Source organism: Branchiostoma lanceolatum, chromosome 6, assembly GCF_035083965.1.
Source record: "Branchiostoma lanceolatum isolate klBraLanc5 chromosome 6, klBraLanc5.hap2, whole genome shotgun sequence".
NCBI lineage: Eukaryota > Metazoa > Chordata > Leptocardii > Amphioxiformes > Branchiostomatidae > Branchiostoma > Branchiostoma lanceolatum.
The window spans coordinates 12,906,288-12,925,277 of NC_089727.1; the positions used below are offsets into that span (position 1 = coordinate 12,906,288).

At 39.3% G+C, this 18,990-nt stretch overlaps 2 protein-coding genes across 3 annotated transcripts; one reads left to right on the forward strand and one right to left on the reverse strand.

Annotated features, from left to right (window-relative positions):
* Window positions 1–1,908: 1,908 nt before the first annotated feature.
* LOC136436692 (synaptonemal complex protein 1-like) lies at window positions 1,909–8,476 on the reverse strand. Of its 2 annotated transcripts, XM_066430893.1 has the most exons (4): window positions 8,367–8,448; window positions 7,673–7,735; window positions 6,722–6,804; window positions 1,909–5,866 (listed from the first exon to the last, which is right to left on the reverse strand). In XM_066430893.1, the coding sequence occupies exon 4, from the start codon at window positions 5,814–5,816 to the stop codon at window positions 2,688–2,690; it is 3,129 nt and encodes a 1,042-aa protein (XP_066286990.1). In that variant the 5' UTR covers window positions 5,817–5,866; window positions 6,722–6,804; window positions 7,673–7,735; window positions 8,367–8,448; the 3' UTR covers window positions 1,909–2,687. The 2 variants fall into 2 exon arrangements, with proteins under 2 accessions (XP_066286990.1, XP_066286989.1); XM_066430892.1 differs by lacking the exon at window positions 7,673–7,735 and having other exon boundaries at window positions 8,367–8,476.
* Window positions 8,477–8,480: 4 nt separating this feature from the next.
* Window positions 8,481–18,950, forward strand: LOC136436696 (cysteine-rich hydrophobic domain-containing protein 2-like). Its single transcript, XM_066430900.1, has 6 exons — window positions 8,481–8,638; window positions 13,829–13,883; window positions 14,400–14,555; window positions 15,220–15,276; window positions 15,741–15,800; window positions 16,293–18,950. Exons 1-6 carry the CDS (start codon window positions 8,520–8,522, stop codon window positions 16,341–16,343), a joined length of 498 nt encoding a protein of 165 aa, XP_066286997.1. The 5' UTR covers window positions 8,481–8,519; the 3' UTR covers window positions 16,344–18,950.
* Window positions 18,951–18,990: the final 40 nt, after the last annotated feature.

Consider the following 18,990-nt stretch of genomic DNA (forward strand, 5'->3'; position numbering starts at 1 on the left):
TCTTTTGTGAAGTTAGGAAACATAAGCCACAAGTTGAAGGTGCAAAGGGTCAAGACTCAAGAAGGCTAGCCCACTGCCAAACAACGGACACATCATTTAAGTCGTCCCCCCATTTCCCTTTTTTCTCAAAAGCAGCACATGTTCTATATATCTTCCACTTGCACAGCGACAGTAAATGAGCGGCCTGTGATTTCGGACACTGATTTCGCTCAGTGGGTGTCCTCATTGTGACAGCCGCCAGGTAATGCGATTTCAGAACCAGATAGTATGCAAAACCTACGGACCAGAGAGATGCTATACCTCATTGAATATGGCCTGGAACAAAGGAAGGATGCATATCTCGATAAACAGCAATGTTTACAAGAATTTCAAAACTCTTTTCGTTTCTTTTCGTTGACAGCTATCGGGTGAAACGTTGTACCAGACGCATAGTTTGTGGCGTCAGTGCGTGTCTGTGCCTGAGGGTATACAACTGCAGCCAACAGTCTTTCCATTCTTAATGTACTCCTCTTTATTAACTTCGCAGAATGGCCGCCCTCCAACGTCTTCATCTCTTATCGTCAAACGTAGAGAAAAATCGGAGCGTCGTTCGTTCGGCACTAGACGGGTCGCTTAATGGAGAGAAGGTCGCTTCATCCTTTGTCGCATTTCTCATCAGCTGGTGCCAGTCCTTATCCAAACATATATTTATGTCCAGCGCACACAAGAGAAGAAAGCACATTAGCTGCATGCAAATGCACCAACTAATGTGGCGTCAGTGCCTAAAGTTATATCAGTGCTCACAACATTAATGTTCATAAAATCATTGTTTTACATTTACATATTTGAAGAAAGAGACGTGTCCAATATTTCAGTGTCAATCTAAATGTCGGTTATATATGCCTGTGTCCATATTGTCGACGTCACATTATTTAAGAACTTTGCTACGTCCTGCGGTGACGATGTCTATCAAATGTATAGCTTGGCTTTGTGTTATGCATTAGATATGTATGAATTTAGAGAACGGAAAAAGGATAAAAGACGGGTTGGGAACTTGACGGCACAGATATGCTACCGGGCAACGTATGCTAACATGGCCAATCAAGCCATACTAAGAATTCGTCTCTGCCTACCTCGTCACGACTTTGCACAAATAGAAAAGACATGATCGTTATAGCAATAGATATGGCAACGAAAATGTACGGAAAGAGGGAAGCAGGTGGTGAGAACATGAAAATAGGGACACATCTAGAGAAGGCTTCTGTTCTTAAGGTAGGACAGTAACTGATTTGTGAAAGGCTAAACTGAACAACCTTGGCACTAGAATTGACGTTTCAAGAATCACAGACTGGCGTACGTATACCGGCTACACGACCATAAGCGCCGGTCCAGCGCTATTTCCACCCGACGACCGACCCATTGCCGGACCGGTCTGCCCTAATGGGGTCTTGCGTGGGTCAGTGATTTCAGTGGCTGGCGATCCGCCCTCTCATTTCCAGCCCCCGACGGCAAAGTGGTGGGCCTCAGAAAAGCCACGTTTCCAGCGCGGCCATTGTTGGAGTGCTCCTCATGGAGCCTTGACCAATTAAGCTGACACGATTTGAAGTATGATAAATGAGCAGGCCTTCATCCGTTCTTTGGGATGCCTCATCGCGGTGGCCGCTGACAATACGGGGGTGCATTCAGGGGTTAATTACCGCATAGTTGGACCATATGGAGGTCGCGAAAACATTGCGAAAATTATTAAACTGTTGGGATAAACTTCGGAGCACCCTACCTCCTCGGCGCCACCAAAGAAATTACCCACGTGAGCCAAGTCATAAATTTCCTTGCCGGCCTAAAAGACACACATTTCTCTGTAAATCGAAGCCTTGTCATTGCCTATAAAGGTGATACTGGTGTAAACACAGGAATATACAGAGGCAGTGATTCAAGGATGTTCGGAAAAGTATATTTCTATCTGAACTTGGAACAGATTTAGCAGAATTTGCAACAATTTACAAGTCTTGAAGTAACATTTACAAGTCTTGAAACAGCATCAAGCCGGCCATAAAAACGGGTGCAACATAAAGGTACTTCAAATAGGAATATTTGACAGTTTGTTTGATTAATTATTACTCAGCTCAAAAGGACAACAATCGTATATGTCTGTCAGACAGCATAAGATAACATTCGTCGTCATATAGTCAACTTCTACATTCAATAAATAGCGTGTATAGAAGTACACAGTGAATAGATTTGACATAATAATTTTTGTAATATTTTCGAACTCCGATACTAAACTAGGGGATGGAGTGAAAGTAAACTGGGGAAACTCGTTCAGTAACGTTTCATCTTCAAACTCAACACGTCGTACTTATAATATGCCCGAACATTACATTGTTCAAAACTGACACAGTTAAACGTATGGAATTCATATCGATGATCTACCTATACAAAGTTATAATATTCAATATAATCTAATAGAAAGAACATTAGCTTAACAGATCGCTCTTAGGAAGAATATATACGCACACGAAATAACAGATAGGAACCGAGCTAACCGCACGTATCCTTTACGCTTTCCAACAATATTTCATTTAACATCGTTACCGAAACATGAACACAAAACTCCAATTTTTCAACATCTTAACTTAAAGGGAACGTGCAACTACAAACTCTAATTGACCTCATATGTAGAACCTTCAGAGGATTACTTTAAAAAATATTCACTCGAAGAATCCAAAAACAGTATCAGACTCGAACCAGGACAGCTCCTCTCCTCTCTCGGACGACTTGTTTCTTTTCTTTACTTGCTCCTTAGACTTAGGTGTCTTGTTCGGCCCTTGCTTCACGTTCTTGTTCTTCTTACCCCAGGAGTCGGAGATGTGGACTTTGTAGGATTTATTTCCACGTGGTGTTGACGTCTTCGTTGCAGGAGACGCTCGAGCTTGGGCTCCGAACCTTGCAGCGGGTGACTTGCGGACAAAGGCGGGCGACTTGAGAATCCCATGGGAGGGAGACTTGTGAACCTGGGGTGATGCTTGCCCGGGGACTTGTTGATCGCCGCGAGGTTTTCCGGACAGCAGGTCTTCCGGATCCAACTCCATGAGTTCGGATGTGGACGAGTTCGCCTCCGAGTCACCACCATCCATCGATATTTCCACCGTCTTCTCCGTCATGACACGGCGTTTCTTCGGTTCGCTCTCGGGGCGCTTGATGATTCGTTGTAGTGGAGTCTTGTTCTGGATTGGCGTTGACGCGGCCAGGGGAACCATTGGATCTGTTTTTGGCACATTCTCCTTGCGAGAAATGTTTCTGCGCGCGGCATGCCTCTGATGCAGCGAGGCGGATGGAGGAGCGTTGGTCTTCGGCGTTGAATAATTCTTTGGCGTTGAAAAAGTCTTTGGCGTTGTAGGAGAGAGAGCATCAGCTTTGGCTTTCTCAAGATCTGTTCGGAGTTCTTTCAACTGGCCTTCTTTATCTTCGATGGTTTTCTTCAGCATGTCGACTTGCTGTTGGTACTCCTTTTGTCCTTTCGCAATCTCGTCTTTCTCCTTCTTAACGTCTTCTAACTGCTGTTGCACGCTTTGCAGTTGTGACATCAAGTCAGCGACTTGCACATCCTGTTTCTTGGAGGTTTGGTGCTCTTTCCTCATCTTCTCGATCTCCTTGTCTTTCTGGTTGACTATTTTCTGATTCTCGGCTTTGTACTTTTCCAGTGTGGCCGTCATTTCCATAATCTGCTGCTCACAATGTGCTTGAACCTGTTTTTTATCTGTCGTTACACGTTGTACTTCATCTTTTGCGGTGGACAATTCGATCTTTGTGTCTTCAGCTGTCTTTTTCACCTGTGCGATCTCTTCCTCAAGGGACTTGGCCTTTTCTTCAAATCCATTTGACAGTTTAAGGTGAATACCAAGCTCTTTCTTCACGGTTTTGTTGTCTTGCTGAAGATCTTTTAGTTTGTTTGTCTTTTCAGCCACTTGTTTCTCTAGTGACTTAACACGGTTTTCGAGTTTAGTCATGGACTTCTTGTTGCTGTCTAGTTCGGTCTGAAGGGCTTTGGTACTCTCCTGCTGTTGATGTATCTTCCCCACTGCCTCTTTATCTTGTGCCTTAAGACTTTCTTCTAACTGTTTCAATGTGTCGTTTAAAGATACCTTCTCTTGGTTGACCTCATCAAGTGACGACTGAAGTGTGGATCGTTGTAGATCTGCTGCATTCAATTTGTCTTTTAATTCCTCATTGTCTCTCTGCAAGGAAGCCATTAGAGTCTGAATCTCCTCAAGATCACCCTGCGCTTTCTTAAGCTTTGCAGAGGTCTTGTCAACTTCGGCATCTTTAGTTTTCAGTTGCTGTTTCAATTCTTTCTCCTGCTTCTTTGCCTCTTTTTGGCGCTCAGCTGCCTTCTTCAAGTCATCTTGCAATATCTTGATTTCCTTATCCCTTGCAGCAGTAGTGTTAGTGAGGACTTTCACTTCGTCTCCTGTTACTTTCTTTTCTTTCTCAAGCATTGACAACTGTTCCTCTGCGTGTATTTTTGCATCTGTCAGGACCGCCACCGTAGTGCGTAGTTGTGACACTTGATCTTTCATGTTCTTCTGCTCTGTTTCAAGCACCATGATATTTTCCTTCAACAGCACTCCTTCAGCCTCAACTGCTGCCTTTTCTCCTTCCACTTTAGACTTTTCCTCTATCAGATTTTCATACTTTTTCTCTTGCTCATTTATTGATGCTTGCAACTCACCAATTCTTTGCTCAGCACTGAGATGCCTGGAAGACATGTCCTTTGTCTTAGTTTTCTCCACATTCAACTTTTCCTCTACTGTATCCAGCTGATGATTAATCTTGGTCACTTCGATTGAATGCTGTTCCTTCAACAGTCCAATGTGTGACTCAAGTTGCTCACAATCATTGGACACTTTTTGCAGCTGTGCCTCGGTATTGGTCAACTCTCCCGAGATCTTCTCCATCTCCTTATCCTTGCTGAAGATCTTGTCACTTGCCTCTTGCAGCTGATCTTGAAGAGACTTGACCTCATCTTCCAGCTTTGCAACATGTTCCTCCAGCATGCTGCACTGTTGCTTCAGGTCACTGAGCTGAGCTTGCTTATCTGTGAGTGCACCTGTGAGCTTTGAAATTTCCATCTCTTTCTCAGAACATTGCTGTATCAAACCTTCAAGCCTTTTCTCCATGTTGACCTTCTCATTCTGGTAATCACACTTAACCTGGTTGAGCTCACTCACACTTTCCTTCACCTTGTTTCCGAGAACTTTTTCTGCCTCAGTATGATTGATGCGAAGGTTGTTGAATTTAGATGTCAACTCTTGGAGTTGGAACACCGTGTCATGCTGTAGGGACTGTAGCTCATCTCGGTTGGCTTCACACTTTCCCATCCTCTCCTCAACATTAGCAGCATGATCCTTGAGCAGGTAGCACATGTCTCGAGTGGCAGTGATCTTCTTCATGATCTCCACACGGCCATCTATCTCCTCCTGCAGCTTGGAGCTGAGATTCTCATTCTGAAGCTGCAGCTCAAGAATGGACTTGCGTTGTGAATCAATGGTTTGCTGAGTGTCCTGGATCTTCCTTTCTCTCTGCTGGATTTGCATCTCTGTCTGATGTTTCCATTTGTTGATCTTTTCTGCTTCCTTTTGAAGGCGAGAATGGAGGCTTGTCAGGCGCTCCCCACTGTGCATCTGCTGCCCAAGCCGCATGGGTGAAAGGGTTTCCATCTCCACTTCTTGCTGTTCTGTACCAATCTTGAAGAAGCTATGCTGATGCTCCTGTTGCTGGGGTGAGAGAGCCTTGAAAAACGGTTCTTGCTGATGAAACAGCTGCTGTACACCTTGCATCACTGGTGGACTTGTATTGTGTTTCTGGTGCAGAAATGTGCAGCTGACTCCTGACAAGTAAAATGAAAATGTGCAGGCAACGTCTACACTAGCAAATCGGTAACTGTTCAATCAATCTTAGATCAGTAAGGAATCTATCACAAGGCATCCACTGACATGGTGTAAAACTGTAAATATAGTATACTAGATATATCACAATATATATGAATATATATAGTGACTTATAGTTATACACCATCCTGTCATATCAACATTCATCGTTCATTAATGTTTAGTCAGCAGCAGATACACTTGTGCTGATGATTTCATACAAAATCATATAGTGTAGTGTTATTGAATATTGGCAAAATTCAATTAATCAGACTCTTTTACAATTACAGTATATAATATTAATGTATATTTTCTTTTCAATTGTACAGACAACAGTACTGAGCTTATACTTATAGTAATACACAAAATCCCTCTTTATTCTATAGACCAGCATGTACCATTCAAGAGGTCAGAAAGAGTGGTAGTCAAGCAGGCCATCAAGGAATAAACAAAATACAAATTACAATGACTTGATTACAGCCTTTTGTCAGAAGTGAATGGGGTAGATGTCCTTGGTGCTGATCTGCTATTACTAATAGGCATTACCATTGTGTTTATGAAGCAATTTAAAGCCTGCAGCAAAATCAGATTACAACCAGACTATGTATGGAGGGAAATTATATCAAAATAATATCGCAACTCTTTACTTTGATGATTTTTGGCATAGTTTACATAGGAGGAGAGGATGAGTATGCATTTTCATTGGAATTGAATCTTCATTGGTCAAGATCTAACATCATTTTCATCTCAAACATCTTTCTTACATTTCTTCCCATCCTAACATTAAAGAAAGTATGCACAAAAAAAACACTCACCAGTATTTTGGTTCCTACTGTTATGGGGGTGGGAAGCGCAGAGGGTTGAAACCTTTCTTGGAGCTTAGTCAGCTTTTCTGCATCTGAAATGAGACAATATAAATATGTAATAATGTATATACTATTTGTACACGATCATTTTGTCTTTCACTTCTGGGCTGTCAGTGTACACTATAATCAGTTGGAGAACAAATGAGTGTTAGTTTTTGAAATGATAGGCATCTTAGCTGCTGGGATGACAAAAGGATATCTCTTGGGATAATCCATTTGCCACACTACTCTTTGATAATGGCATTTGAAAGTTCAGGGGCACCTGCTATTTCCTTATTATTACCAGAGACAGACTCAGATAATTGTGAAATTATGTCCACTTAGTTGCATATCTGTGATTCTAATCTCGTATTTGAGTTACAATATACTAATAGTAATAGAATGATATGATCCAGCCTGGTATGATCAACAATTTGGCCAATTGATTTATTCCCAGTTACCATCCAGTTTACAATCATTACAAATGAATCACTTCTTTAAAATCAATAGATTCAGTGTTTTCCAACTGACTGTGTCACAATGGAATGGTCATGGAACTGTACAAGGATCAAAAAGACTTTGATATTGTTCCAATGAAATATTTGTGTCAACCTCATAAGGCACATGGTATACCTTTTGTCTTAATCTAAGCTAAACATCTATTGACCACTGAAAAATCTATTCCAAACAGCGAAGTGTCACCTTTTGACAATGGACTGTACTGCATTGAAAACCAGATTGGTAACCATGTTTTCCTCACATTTTCTGGCAGAGTGTCAAGGAAAAAATACACCACAATTATATGTATCTGTAAGACAATAGTTAAATATACAGGTAATATTGCTTAGCAGTTAATCATTACTAAATACAAAACATTTTAGGCAAGAGGAAAACAGAATAGAAATGCAACAGGACACTTACTTTATCTATACCGCACACCTCAAACCCGATGCCTTATAAGGAGTGTCAGCAGGAGTTCATGTCCTTTTTAAGAACAAAAGATCATGTTACTAAGTTGACCCTACTTGTCTCCCAGAAGCTACCGTGTGTCACTACCATTTTATTTGAACATTTCTATATTTTACAGGAGAGGTGATAATAACAACTAAAACGCCAATTGCACTGTAAAAGGTAACGTTACACTTCATCTTCATTTAGGATACCCTCTAAAAACCCCTGAAGGGGTATCACTGAGTGACATAACATGAGGTAACCTAGTTCTCTATGTCTGTTTTTACTCCCCAAAACCCAATGGTAATCAGTGGAAGGGGGCGTGGCCGGGGAATTAGTTTAGAATCTAAAGCTGACAACTCGCGATTGGAATAGATGGCTATAGTAAAACAATACTATACCATAGGCGTGATAAAACTGAAATATCTACAGGAGTCATATGTGTCTGAATACGAGTTGCGGTAACTTGTCATATTTAGATTCAGTGAAATTTTTACCTCCGTTCGAAATTCGAACAGGCTCGCCCTCCCACCAAAAATGAAGTTTACGTTTGGCAGAAAATTATTTCCTGGCCTCGCGGGAAGTTTGAGCCTAAACGCGTTGATATGTTTTTATTCCGATGCTAGTCATACATAGCTAACTGGAATAACAGTAGATCACTTACTTCTTGGGAGAAAAATCCCTGAAGAAAAATCCCTCTGTTCCTCCTCTCTGCAAAAATGGCGCCTCCAAGTCAAAATGTCGTCTGCAAGTGACGTCACTTCGAACTGCACTCCGGGAGATATTTCCCGGCATACCGTGCGCAGATGTTTCCATCATGGCGGACTTCGATGCGATTTACGAGGAAGATGACGAAGATGAGCGGCTTATGGAGGAACATCTACTCAGTACCGTGCCTGACCCCGTTATCGTTAGAGGATCAGGACATGTCACTGTGTAAGTAACCCCTTGTTGGTGTGATTAACCTCACCAGTCTTCCGAAAACAAGGGAAGTCCACAGCGACCCATAGGGTGGCCAGGTTGTGTCATGTTTGTTTGGCCTCGAATTTCTGCTGACAGAGATCGGGTCTTTGTTCTATCGGTAAGGTGATTGGAATTTGCTGGCTGACAAAGCAATCTGGGCATGGAGGACATAAAAAGGACCTTTTCACCCTACCCTCTATATAGAAATGCCTGCTTGAATTGTTTTGTTCAGTGTGTAGTAAGACCATTGTCTGAATTACGTCCGGGTCTGATGTTCTGACCATTCAAAATGTTTTTGTTTGCTCTAATCCGTCTACAGTGACCCTCGCCCCCTGAAATCACAAATATCATTGCTATTCCTAGACTGTGTTTTTGTGTAACTTATGGTACTGATATCATAACACATCTGCAAAGTGTTCCTATCGTGTAGTAGGTATTTTTAATACATGTAGAATATTTGACAATGACAACATTTAAATGATTGTTACTTGTACCGAATTCTAACGCAGTGTTCACATTTGTTGATCGTAGATCTGTTTCTATCCAAGACTGCAGAGAAGCGAGAAATCAGGGATTTTGTCATTATACAGAGTACTGTATGTACTGTGCTGTGGATTAGCCATTCATGTTTGCTAAGTAAACAGCAGTTATTTGGATTCGTGCATTCTAATCCTTTAAAGTGTAAGAAATGTTTGTACCAGCAGTGGGAAATCTTGCATTAGTCCTTTTGAACCATGGGTTCCTCATAAATCATCTGGTCAATGGACAATTCTTATATTGTTATGGTTTTAGCTAACTTATGCTACTAAAACATTGACACTTTTCTTGTCCCCAAATCAAGGTGTCACATTTGATTTTGGCAGCAACATGCGATAGACTCTGACTGAGTATCACTGACAAAAATTGCCAGGTAATATTTTGAGTCAGCTGTTCAACTGCACACGAAGAACAGTCATGCCAGTTGAGTTCAAACAGTACAGCCCTATTTTCTCAGTAATAGTCTATTTTACAAAGATCATACTCTAATGGACATAGTCTTGCAAGATCTTATCTGTATAAGATACTCTGATCCATGGAGAATAGAAACATTTTCTAATAGAGAAGAGAAAAATGTATCTATTTGCAAGCAAAAAAGTCTATAACATTTAGTTACATGTTCTAGCTGTTTCAATCATAAATCACTGAGGTAGACAATGCAGACACTTATTTGGGAGAATAGGAACAGGGAAGAGGAACATCCACTTCTGGGTGGTTTCCCAGTACTTAAAGTATCGGGCACAGGCAGTCTGTCAAGTCTCACTGGTTTTCAGTCTCAGGTAATTACAAACCAACACTGAACAGCTGTAGCTATAATTTTGCAGGGACTTCTACTAAATGGTGATTTTTTTAAATGCCAAGATAACTTCTCAATATGATGTTCCAATGATATACACTCGAGCCCCATTTAAAGATCATGTCCAAGAAGTTTAAGCTGTCACGATACCTTAATGGACATAAGGGAGAGATAATTTTTAAGAGTATTATGCTTGTCTGTAGCACAATCATTCATAATTACTTTTGGGGTTTTGGTTAGTGATAAATGTGGGTGATAAAATGGCTGTGAGTAGCCAATGTAACTTGTAAGTGTGGCATTTCCTTGGTACAGCACATGTTACCATCAGTTAGCACAACCCTAGATGAGAGTCATACTGTCACATTAGGAGAAATTTCCAATTACAATCACATAACGTTACTGCTAGGGAAACCTTTTTATGCCACCTCTCTGTATAGCTACCACTGCCAGTACAGGCCCTAATACTAGTAATTACTAATAGCATACAGTACCATCTAAATTTGGTTCCATTCCCATTGCCAATGTACTGAATATAGTATCTGGGTATTTTTAAATGTAGTGAGTTTTCTCCATATGAATAGATCTATAAATAGATAATAGTTTCGGTGACTCAGACTGCTTGGTTTCAAAATAGCAACAATATCCCCTAAAGCTGGTGTGAACTTCATTGTTCCAGAAAACTTGACATTTCGCATAAACTACTACATATTCATTTTTCTGGGAAGGTTTAAGTCCATCCTCCAAGGTTGGCCCAAACAATAAAATTCCATTGTGAAAAATAACACACTGTTATAGTATACAAGATTGCATGTATCATAATTGAATCTACATATGTTTTATAATGCAAGTTACAAAGGCCAATGAACTATAATAGGAAATGCCTGATTTAAGTATTATTGGGTTCCACCCTAGACCCTAAGGATAAATGAGTCTACATTATCGTATGACAGGAATGGGGCATGAAAATCAATAGAGTCATGTATGTGACAGCACTTACTGCATGTATGTGTTGTGTTGCTCTTGTAGGTCTACTATCCAGTTTATTACTGTAGTCGTGTAGTATATCATAGCTGGGCTGCTTGAAAACCAGCAATGTATTTACTTCAAGTTGAAGGTTGCAGAACAGTCTTAATCTGCAAACCCTGTAGTCAATAGTAGTTAGGGTATAAAATGGTACAGTAGTTGAAAAGGCCATAGATATTCTTCTATGCATGCTGGCGATGAAGAAATTGTGTTGAATAATTGAGGAATGTGTCAGCTTTTAGACTGTATAAGTTGATTCAAGATGATTGTTCGGTCAGTGCAAATTTGCACCTGAACACTGTTACCAGCTACTGCTGTGCGTTGGCTGCAGTTTACATGATTTCTACTTAGCATCATATAAAAGAGGGCATTGAAAGGGAATGAGCTGACAAGTTTTAGTTCATTTTCAGATATTTTGTAGATTACAGATCCTTAAGTCAAACGTATTTGATTTTTGTACCTTTCTTGTGCACCCTACTAAAACTAATTATTTAGTAAGTGTCAATTTGAAGCTTCTCACTTTAGCATCCTTGGCTTACCCATGTAAATCCCTACTGTGTTTCCAGGAAATGATGGCAATGACATCATTATGATAATGATCTGACTTCCTTGTTGGGTTTTTGCCCAAAGGCAGGTTTGAGGTCAGCAGTGTTGTACACACTCACTAGATGACTGTCACAGTGAATTACACAGGGAACTTCCTGTCAGATGGCAATGGATTCATGAAAGCAAGCAGCGCTTTTGAGTAATAATGACTCAGATGGTCTGATATAGAAAGTGCTTCTGTTGTGTTTTTTGGCAACACACATTTGGCTCATGATATACATTGTATATACATATATGTTTATATGTACATTTATATTCTATCATTAGTGTGCCTTTAGCATGCCTTGTTACAAAACTGTACTATGATAAAGATGATAACAGATGAATATGAATAATGCATGGTAATACTGAGATATTTACATGGTTAATTACTGAAAGTAAACTTATTTACCAATGTCAATGGTAGTAGTCTTATTATATGTAATTTTCATATTCTTACATCTAATGTATTAGTTTAAAATTACAATTAAGGTAAATGTTAATCTTTGATCATTCAGTGCTCGACTTGACTGACCGGTTTGGCAAAAATGTCCCCTCAACATTTGTATGTTTTCTTTGTCATGGACTTCAAACTTGTTGATTTAACTTAATACAGTAGTCTAACAGGTGGGTATGTAAACACCCTCAGGTGCAAATCCAAACAGGCTCCTTGGAAGGTCTCTTAACCATAAGAAGGTCTGGCACAAAGATGCATTGTGTGGTTCTGACATGTTAAATGTATGCCTTGCTACACCCTAATGAAATGTATTGTATGTTTGTAGAATTGTACTTCGACAATTTTGATACATGAGTTTGCTCCCCAATAGCTGCAAGAAAAATACATTGTGTAGATATGCCTTTTTTTCCTTCGCCGAGAAGGTTATACAGAGGGTAGCGTTTGTGTGTGTGTCTGTAGTGGCACAGGATAACTCCAGAATGCCTTGATGGATTGTCTTGGTATTTGGTATGTTGGTAGGTTTTGATGAGACCTAAAAAGGATTAGATTTTGGGCCCCCCAGCGGCTTCTTACAGTACTGCAGCGGAACTTCCTGTTTTGATATCTCGTGTTCTGGACATGCTATGGAACTTATTTTTGAGTGGTAGATAGATTTTTGGACAGAGAGTAAGTGGTGTGGGTTTAGGCCCCCTAGCAGGAGCAGGTTTTGCGTCTGACTTTGAAAGGGAATAACTCAAGAAGGGCTTGATAGATGGTAATGATTAGGTAGGTAGATAGCTTGAGTGATGATGTCCATCATTAGACACTTATTATGCAAATCAATATCTAATTTGCATAATTAATGAGGAAAGTTTATACATCCGCCAAATTCCATGATAGGACTCTGAAACATGTGACATATGTAACTGAGGAAGAGAGAAATATTAATTGATATGAACTATGCAAATGAAGACCTCATTTGCATAATTAATGAGAAAATACTATAACAAGATGGCCTCGATGGATGGTCATCATTTTTGGTATGTGGATAGCTTGTGTGATGCTTAGTATGATTGGACAATAATTATGCAAATCAGCTTCTATTTTGCATAATTAGTGAGGCAGCTTAAGAAATCTGCTTTGTTCCATGATATGACTATTCAAATTGTAACTTAGGAAGAGAGGACTGCTAATAGATAGAAAGTATGCAAATGTGGGCCTAATTTGCATGCTTAATGAGTAACTTGTATTATTCCACACTGGCAAATGACGGCAATTTCATACATTTTATACTTTTTTTGTGGCATCGGGAAGTTATGTGAATGTGAACATCGTTGAATCAAATTATCTTAATAAGGGCCTCTTTAGCATAATTGATGATAAATATTAGCATAACCTTCTTTGTTAAGCTCATAATTTGTTAACCTGATACTTTGGACATGTTATGTTTTAAGACAATCAACTGGTATGATTTATTATTGATGAGAAACACTCCTAATACGTCAGTCATAAAGGTTAAAATCATTTGGCTAAGGTATGAGGTCGTGGAACTCTAGTTTCTTACTAATCTTAGTTCTGTATGTTTTTTGGTTTCCTTCTTTAAGGGTCAGTTATGTTTTGAATTAAATAATTACCGTGTGGTATTCTACTTCTGTGCATTACCAATAATGAATGATAGTGATACCATACACCACTTTTTGTCTGAAACCATACCATGTCGGCCACTACCAGTATGTAACATATTCTTGTTCACGTTTACAAATATCCTACTTTTCCTCCCTTCCAGGTTTGGTCTAAGCAATAAGTTCAACACAGAGTTTCCACCAGGCTTAGCTGCAAAGGTAGTTTACATGATTGTTCACTTTTTTATATTGCCCAAAAAATATTTCCTTGATTTACGAACTTGAGTATGAGTATATGACTAAGGTAATTCAGTAACTGCGCATTCCATATTGTTGGGTTAAAGTGAAATACAAATTAATTACATGAGAAATGGTCTAAACATATGATTTCCTGTTACCTAAGCATGCCTGCTTTTTGCCCCAACACATGTAGAAAACAACACACTATCAATGATTCTTTTTTTTGTTAACATTATTTTATTTATGAATTCTGAACCTGGTGACTAATTTGGGTGTAATTTACTATAAATGGGTTTGGCTTGCAGCTATGTACATTGTATATTCTGATAATGTCACCTCCAAACACTATTTTGCTGAAAAAAGTGTTTGTGTTAGTCAGTTTTGAAGAAATACACAATGAATTTTAAATCTTTAATGGAAGAACAGTCTTGGCAAAACAATATTGAGCTTCTGTGATCTCTGGCCTTTGATCCTGTGACCCTTGCCCTTTGCCAGGTTGCGCCTGAGGAGTACAAGGCGACGATCAGCCGGCTGAACGGTGTCCTGAGGAAGACGTTACCTGTGAACGTGAAGTGGCTGCTGTGCGGCTGTCTGTGTTGCTGCTGTACCTTGGGCTGTTCACTCTGGCCAGTCATCTGTCTCAGCAAAAGGGTCAGCAAAACTGCTACATTTTGCTCTAAAGTGGTTTTGACACAATGCAAGGCGATCTCCAGTTTTAGATTTTTTTCCATCCCACTGTATGTTTGGGAGCCCATGTTAAGTTTTGTTGTTGAACTGTAAAACTGGCATTTTAAGGTATAAAAATGCATTTGTTTCAATTTGATGCCGTGAAGTTCAGATTTTTGGGGGTGAATTTTGTTTCTGTCCCTTCAAGCAAATTTTTGTCCTTGGATGGAGTGACCTGGAGACAGGTCTTGGCCAATGACACCAAAATGCAACATAATAGTTACATAGCCTGATTTCAGTCAACCATGATAAATATTATTCAATGAACATAGATGTTTGTGCGTAATGTACACCCTTCAAACCTTACAAATCATATTTCTAGTTCTTGATTCCTGCAGCCAGGTGATTACTAGTAGATTCCTCCAGTGACGTTGCAGTGTACGGGTGCAGATGGTTAGGAACCTGGCACTACGGCTCACGAAAAATATTATGTTGATAAGTCATCGTAGGGATTAATTTGATTAATCTGATGTTGTGACAGGTATCAAGAAGTCAGTTGAGAAGCCAGTTGTTTTGTGCTATTACATTTTTCCAGACAATTTTTTGACAGATATGTATTTAAATCTACTTCCACTTGTTTTATTTTCAGACACGACATTCTATAGAGAAAGTACTGGACTGGGAAAACAGTCATTTGTATCACAAGGTAAGTGCCACTAGATCAAAATTCAAATTTGCAAGTCGTCATTAAATACATGTACAAGAACATGGGTAACAAGAACTTTTACTGAGAGTTTTCCTATTTATACTATTAACCAAATTGTTACAAAGCATGGGGTAATTGTGGTGTATTGCAAGATCCAGCTCTGCAGTAAGTAAATTGTCTTCCTGTAAATCTTGAAACTTTCATGGTGGTTTAATTTTTGCAGTTTTCTCCACCTCTACTGGGAAATCTCCACCTACAATGCATGACACCGCAAACATGCGTTTCCAATGAATTGTTACTATACAGAATTTAAACCACTGTGAAACCCATTTCCCTCCTACCAGGAAATAAAACCATCGCGAAAATAAATGAATGTACAGTATACGCAGTACTACAAAAGCATGGTAAGGTGATAGGAGAGAGCTACTTGTCATCCTAATGATCACCTTACTCCCTTTGTGTAGCTGGGCTTGCATTGGAGATTAGCGAAAAGGAAGTGTGAATCTAGCAACATGATGGAATATGTGAGTATGCATCTGTCATCATTATATTCATAGTGTGGATAAAATCATTGCAGTTTGGTAGCACTACAACAGTACTTTCTACTTCACAGGACATGCAACAGTTTTTGTGTGATGTAAAGCCAATATACATGTATATGTTAGGATAGAGATCACGATCTGGCAGAATTGGTGATTCTGCTGGTAGAGTTGCAATTGAGCCTCTGTCGACAGATTGCAATCAATATATCTGCCAGTACAATTCCACCAGTACAATTGTCTGAGACTCCAAAAGTGATCTTAATGGTAGATTTGCTGATTCTGTGAGATTGTTATCTTTCTACATATAGTGCTATAGTATATGAAATGTTAGTTGTACCATCAATAACCTTTTTGCTGCCATAGCTTTTATCACTGTAAAGATGTCTGACTGTTAGGTGGGTATAATACCCATATCTCTTTCCAAATCGACCACTGTTGCCAGTTGAGGACATTGTTTCTTCTGTCTCATTGCAGGTAATCTTAATAGAGTTCATTCCGAAAGTTCCCATCCACAGACCAGACTGACCCTGAAGTGTGGCTGTACCAGTATACCTGTAGCACCATGGACTCCCCCTCCTGCAACCCTGCACTCATAACATGGGAAACAGACTGAAGACTAAGTTATTAAAGCCCTGTTACAGAGTGATAAAATCATAAAGATTAGGCATTCAGGTAGATGATACTTAGTTTGGCCCACTTTCCACAAGCTGAGTGACCGTTCAATTGGTTTTATAATTGGAATATGATGCACGGTGTAAAACTGTAATTCAAAAGACACAAAACCTTAAATTTATTCTTTGTCTGTGAAATTCTTTTTAGTGATTTAGTCGCTCAGTCGTTGCAGCCTCTAGTGAAAAGAGGGTGCTAAAGAACCAGTGCAACTGGGCAAATGGCAAATGTTCAGACAGACTTTTCGAAAATGCTTTTCAAAATCTCTGTCTCAGTGTCCATTTTTTTGTCCAATTGTAGCGATTCTATATCTAGTAACATCTACCTGGATACCTAATCTGTATCACTGTATTCAAATCCTTGTTTCCTGATTCAGCCAGTGTGGAAAACACTGAATGTCCTTGAATGTATGGCTCTGAGGCTGAAGCCACTTTTGAAGCCATTAAAGTTCTTTTTTTCTGGATTCAGAAATGACTAAGTAAAGACACATAATATTTTGTTATATTTGTAGTACTAAAGCAGCTAGAACCTTTCATTAGAATAAAACAAAATCATATCAGGAAATCCACTGCAGGGGAAAAATTGTGTGGTACATTGTATCTCTAGTTTCAGAGACTTCAGTATTTCTAGCATTGCTAGCTTCACTCTATAACATTTACACTGTTTTGATAAACCAGTAATCATTTCATAAGATTGAAAAGTTTCCTGTCATGTTCCAAGACATATGTTGACATGATTCCAGTGGCAATGTTAAGTAATTGTTTTGTATCTTTCCGTTCTGTTCTGACATGTCTATGAATATGAGCAGCTCTACAAATACGAAAAACACTTTTCAAAAGAAAAATGTACCTTGTTAGTATTACGTATAGTAAGAAGGTTAGCGGAAAGGACTTCCTTATTGTTAGAGATGCCTACAGTCATCCATTTCATTAATGTGTGTGTTGCAGTCTGCACATTACCATTTTCCATGTAGTAAACTTCTTCAGACGACTTGTCCCAAGACAAGTAGCACCAGCAATGTGAGTGTGTACACATAGTGATCTCTCTTGGTGCTACCATGTAGTTTAAACCAATGTGTGCATGTATGTATGTATGTATCTCAGGATGGCGGGTTGTCAGGAATTCAGCGGGAGATGAACTTTGTAAAGAGAAAAATGAGACCAACTGATTTGGTGAGTGGACCTAATGTGCATTAATGACTATAGTTAGTATCATGACCATGGTTGTGCTCATACATGTGTGTGATTCTTCAACCTGTGTCTTTCAGTACCAGCCAGAGAAAATGGTGGAAAGTACTTCGATGCAGTATGAATATACACCACCTTTTGCTCCTCAGATTTAAAGCATAATGCAAGTAGGGGTAGACTTATAATGCTATAATGTATTATCATTTTCTACAAAACTTGTTGCTTTTTTACACATTGTTTTTTGATATATATATTATTCCATTATGTTGTTATGACTCATGCAGATAGTTGAAATTGTTTTATTATTTAATATACATGTTTGAATGCAGTTAAGATGTTGATGCCTTCCCTATGGATGAATACAAATTATTAGATGATACAAATGTATAGAGTTAGAGATATGTTTATAAGATGTAGTATCCGAAGTTGCCTCGGCTGTAGCCAGTATAAGAGATGGTGGGTCTGTTGTCAGAAGGGTTGAACTACATTCTGGTTAATTGTGAAACACATGATTCAAATGCATTGGCACCGAGTATCTCACAGATGTACCAATGTTGCATAATTCCTCCCTTCCCACATGTTTTTTTGGCAGTGCCTCAAAGGTGGAGCATTATATGTCTTATTGTTTTGGATTGTGAAGGTACTAAACATCTTGTCTTCACCAGACTACTTTGGTTGCTGAAAAGATAGAGGAAATTTGCAACGGGTGAATGATTTGTTAGAGAAGGATCGCTGGCATTCGTTACTGGCTAAATACTCTCAAATTTTTCCTCCTACTGTAAATTGTGAAACTTTTGCGGTGGTTTTACTTTTTGCAGTTTTTGCTGTGGCCGCTTAATGGTGAATTCATGGCACCACTAATTTGTCTCCCATATATGACTGTACTACAGAAATGTTTCAAATACAAACTTATAACACAACGAACATTTTCCCTCCTACCGCACAATACAACCGCTGCAAAAGTAAATGAATTAACAGTATTTGGCCAATTTTGGCTATTTTTCTGACAACCAAAGAAGTGTAATGGAGACCAGTAAAAGTCCCAGAGATGTTGCCAGTTCAACATAGAGCTGCACTGATGTTTAAGTAACCATTTCTCCCAGTCAGGCACTTCTAAGTTATTTCAGGGGACGTAGTACGTACATAGAAATCTTCCTGTAAGAGCATGCCTTATTTCCAGCTCTGTCCTCGGGATGAAGGGAAGGACTGTAAGTAGAGAAGATGTGGTATGATGGCAGATAGGTTCTTAATAAAGACTATTGTTCGATCAACTACACAGATTTTGTCTGATGTCTTACTACATAAACAGGTTCAAA

Excerpts from the sequence above, each read along its gene's own strand:
- LOC136436696 (XM_066430900.1), top strand. The coding sequence starts at position 8,520 with ATGGCGGACTTCGATGCGATTTACGAGGAAGATGACGAAGATGAGCGG. Across the intron at positions 14,556-15,219 it reads TCATCTGTCTCAGCAAAAGG|ACACGACATTCTATAGAGAA; the intron begins GTCAGCAAAACT and ends TTTTATTTTCAG. Across the intron at positions 15,801-16,292 it reads CTAGCAACATGATGGAATAT|GTAATCTTAATAGAGTTCAT; the intron begins GTGAGTATGCAT and ends GTCTCATTGCAG.
- LOC136436692 (XM_066430892.1), bottom strand. The coding sequence starts at position 5,816 with ATGCAAGGTGTACAGCAGCTGTTTCATCAGCAAGAACCGTTTTTCAAG.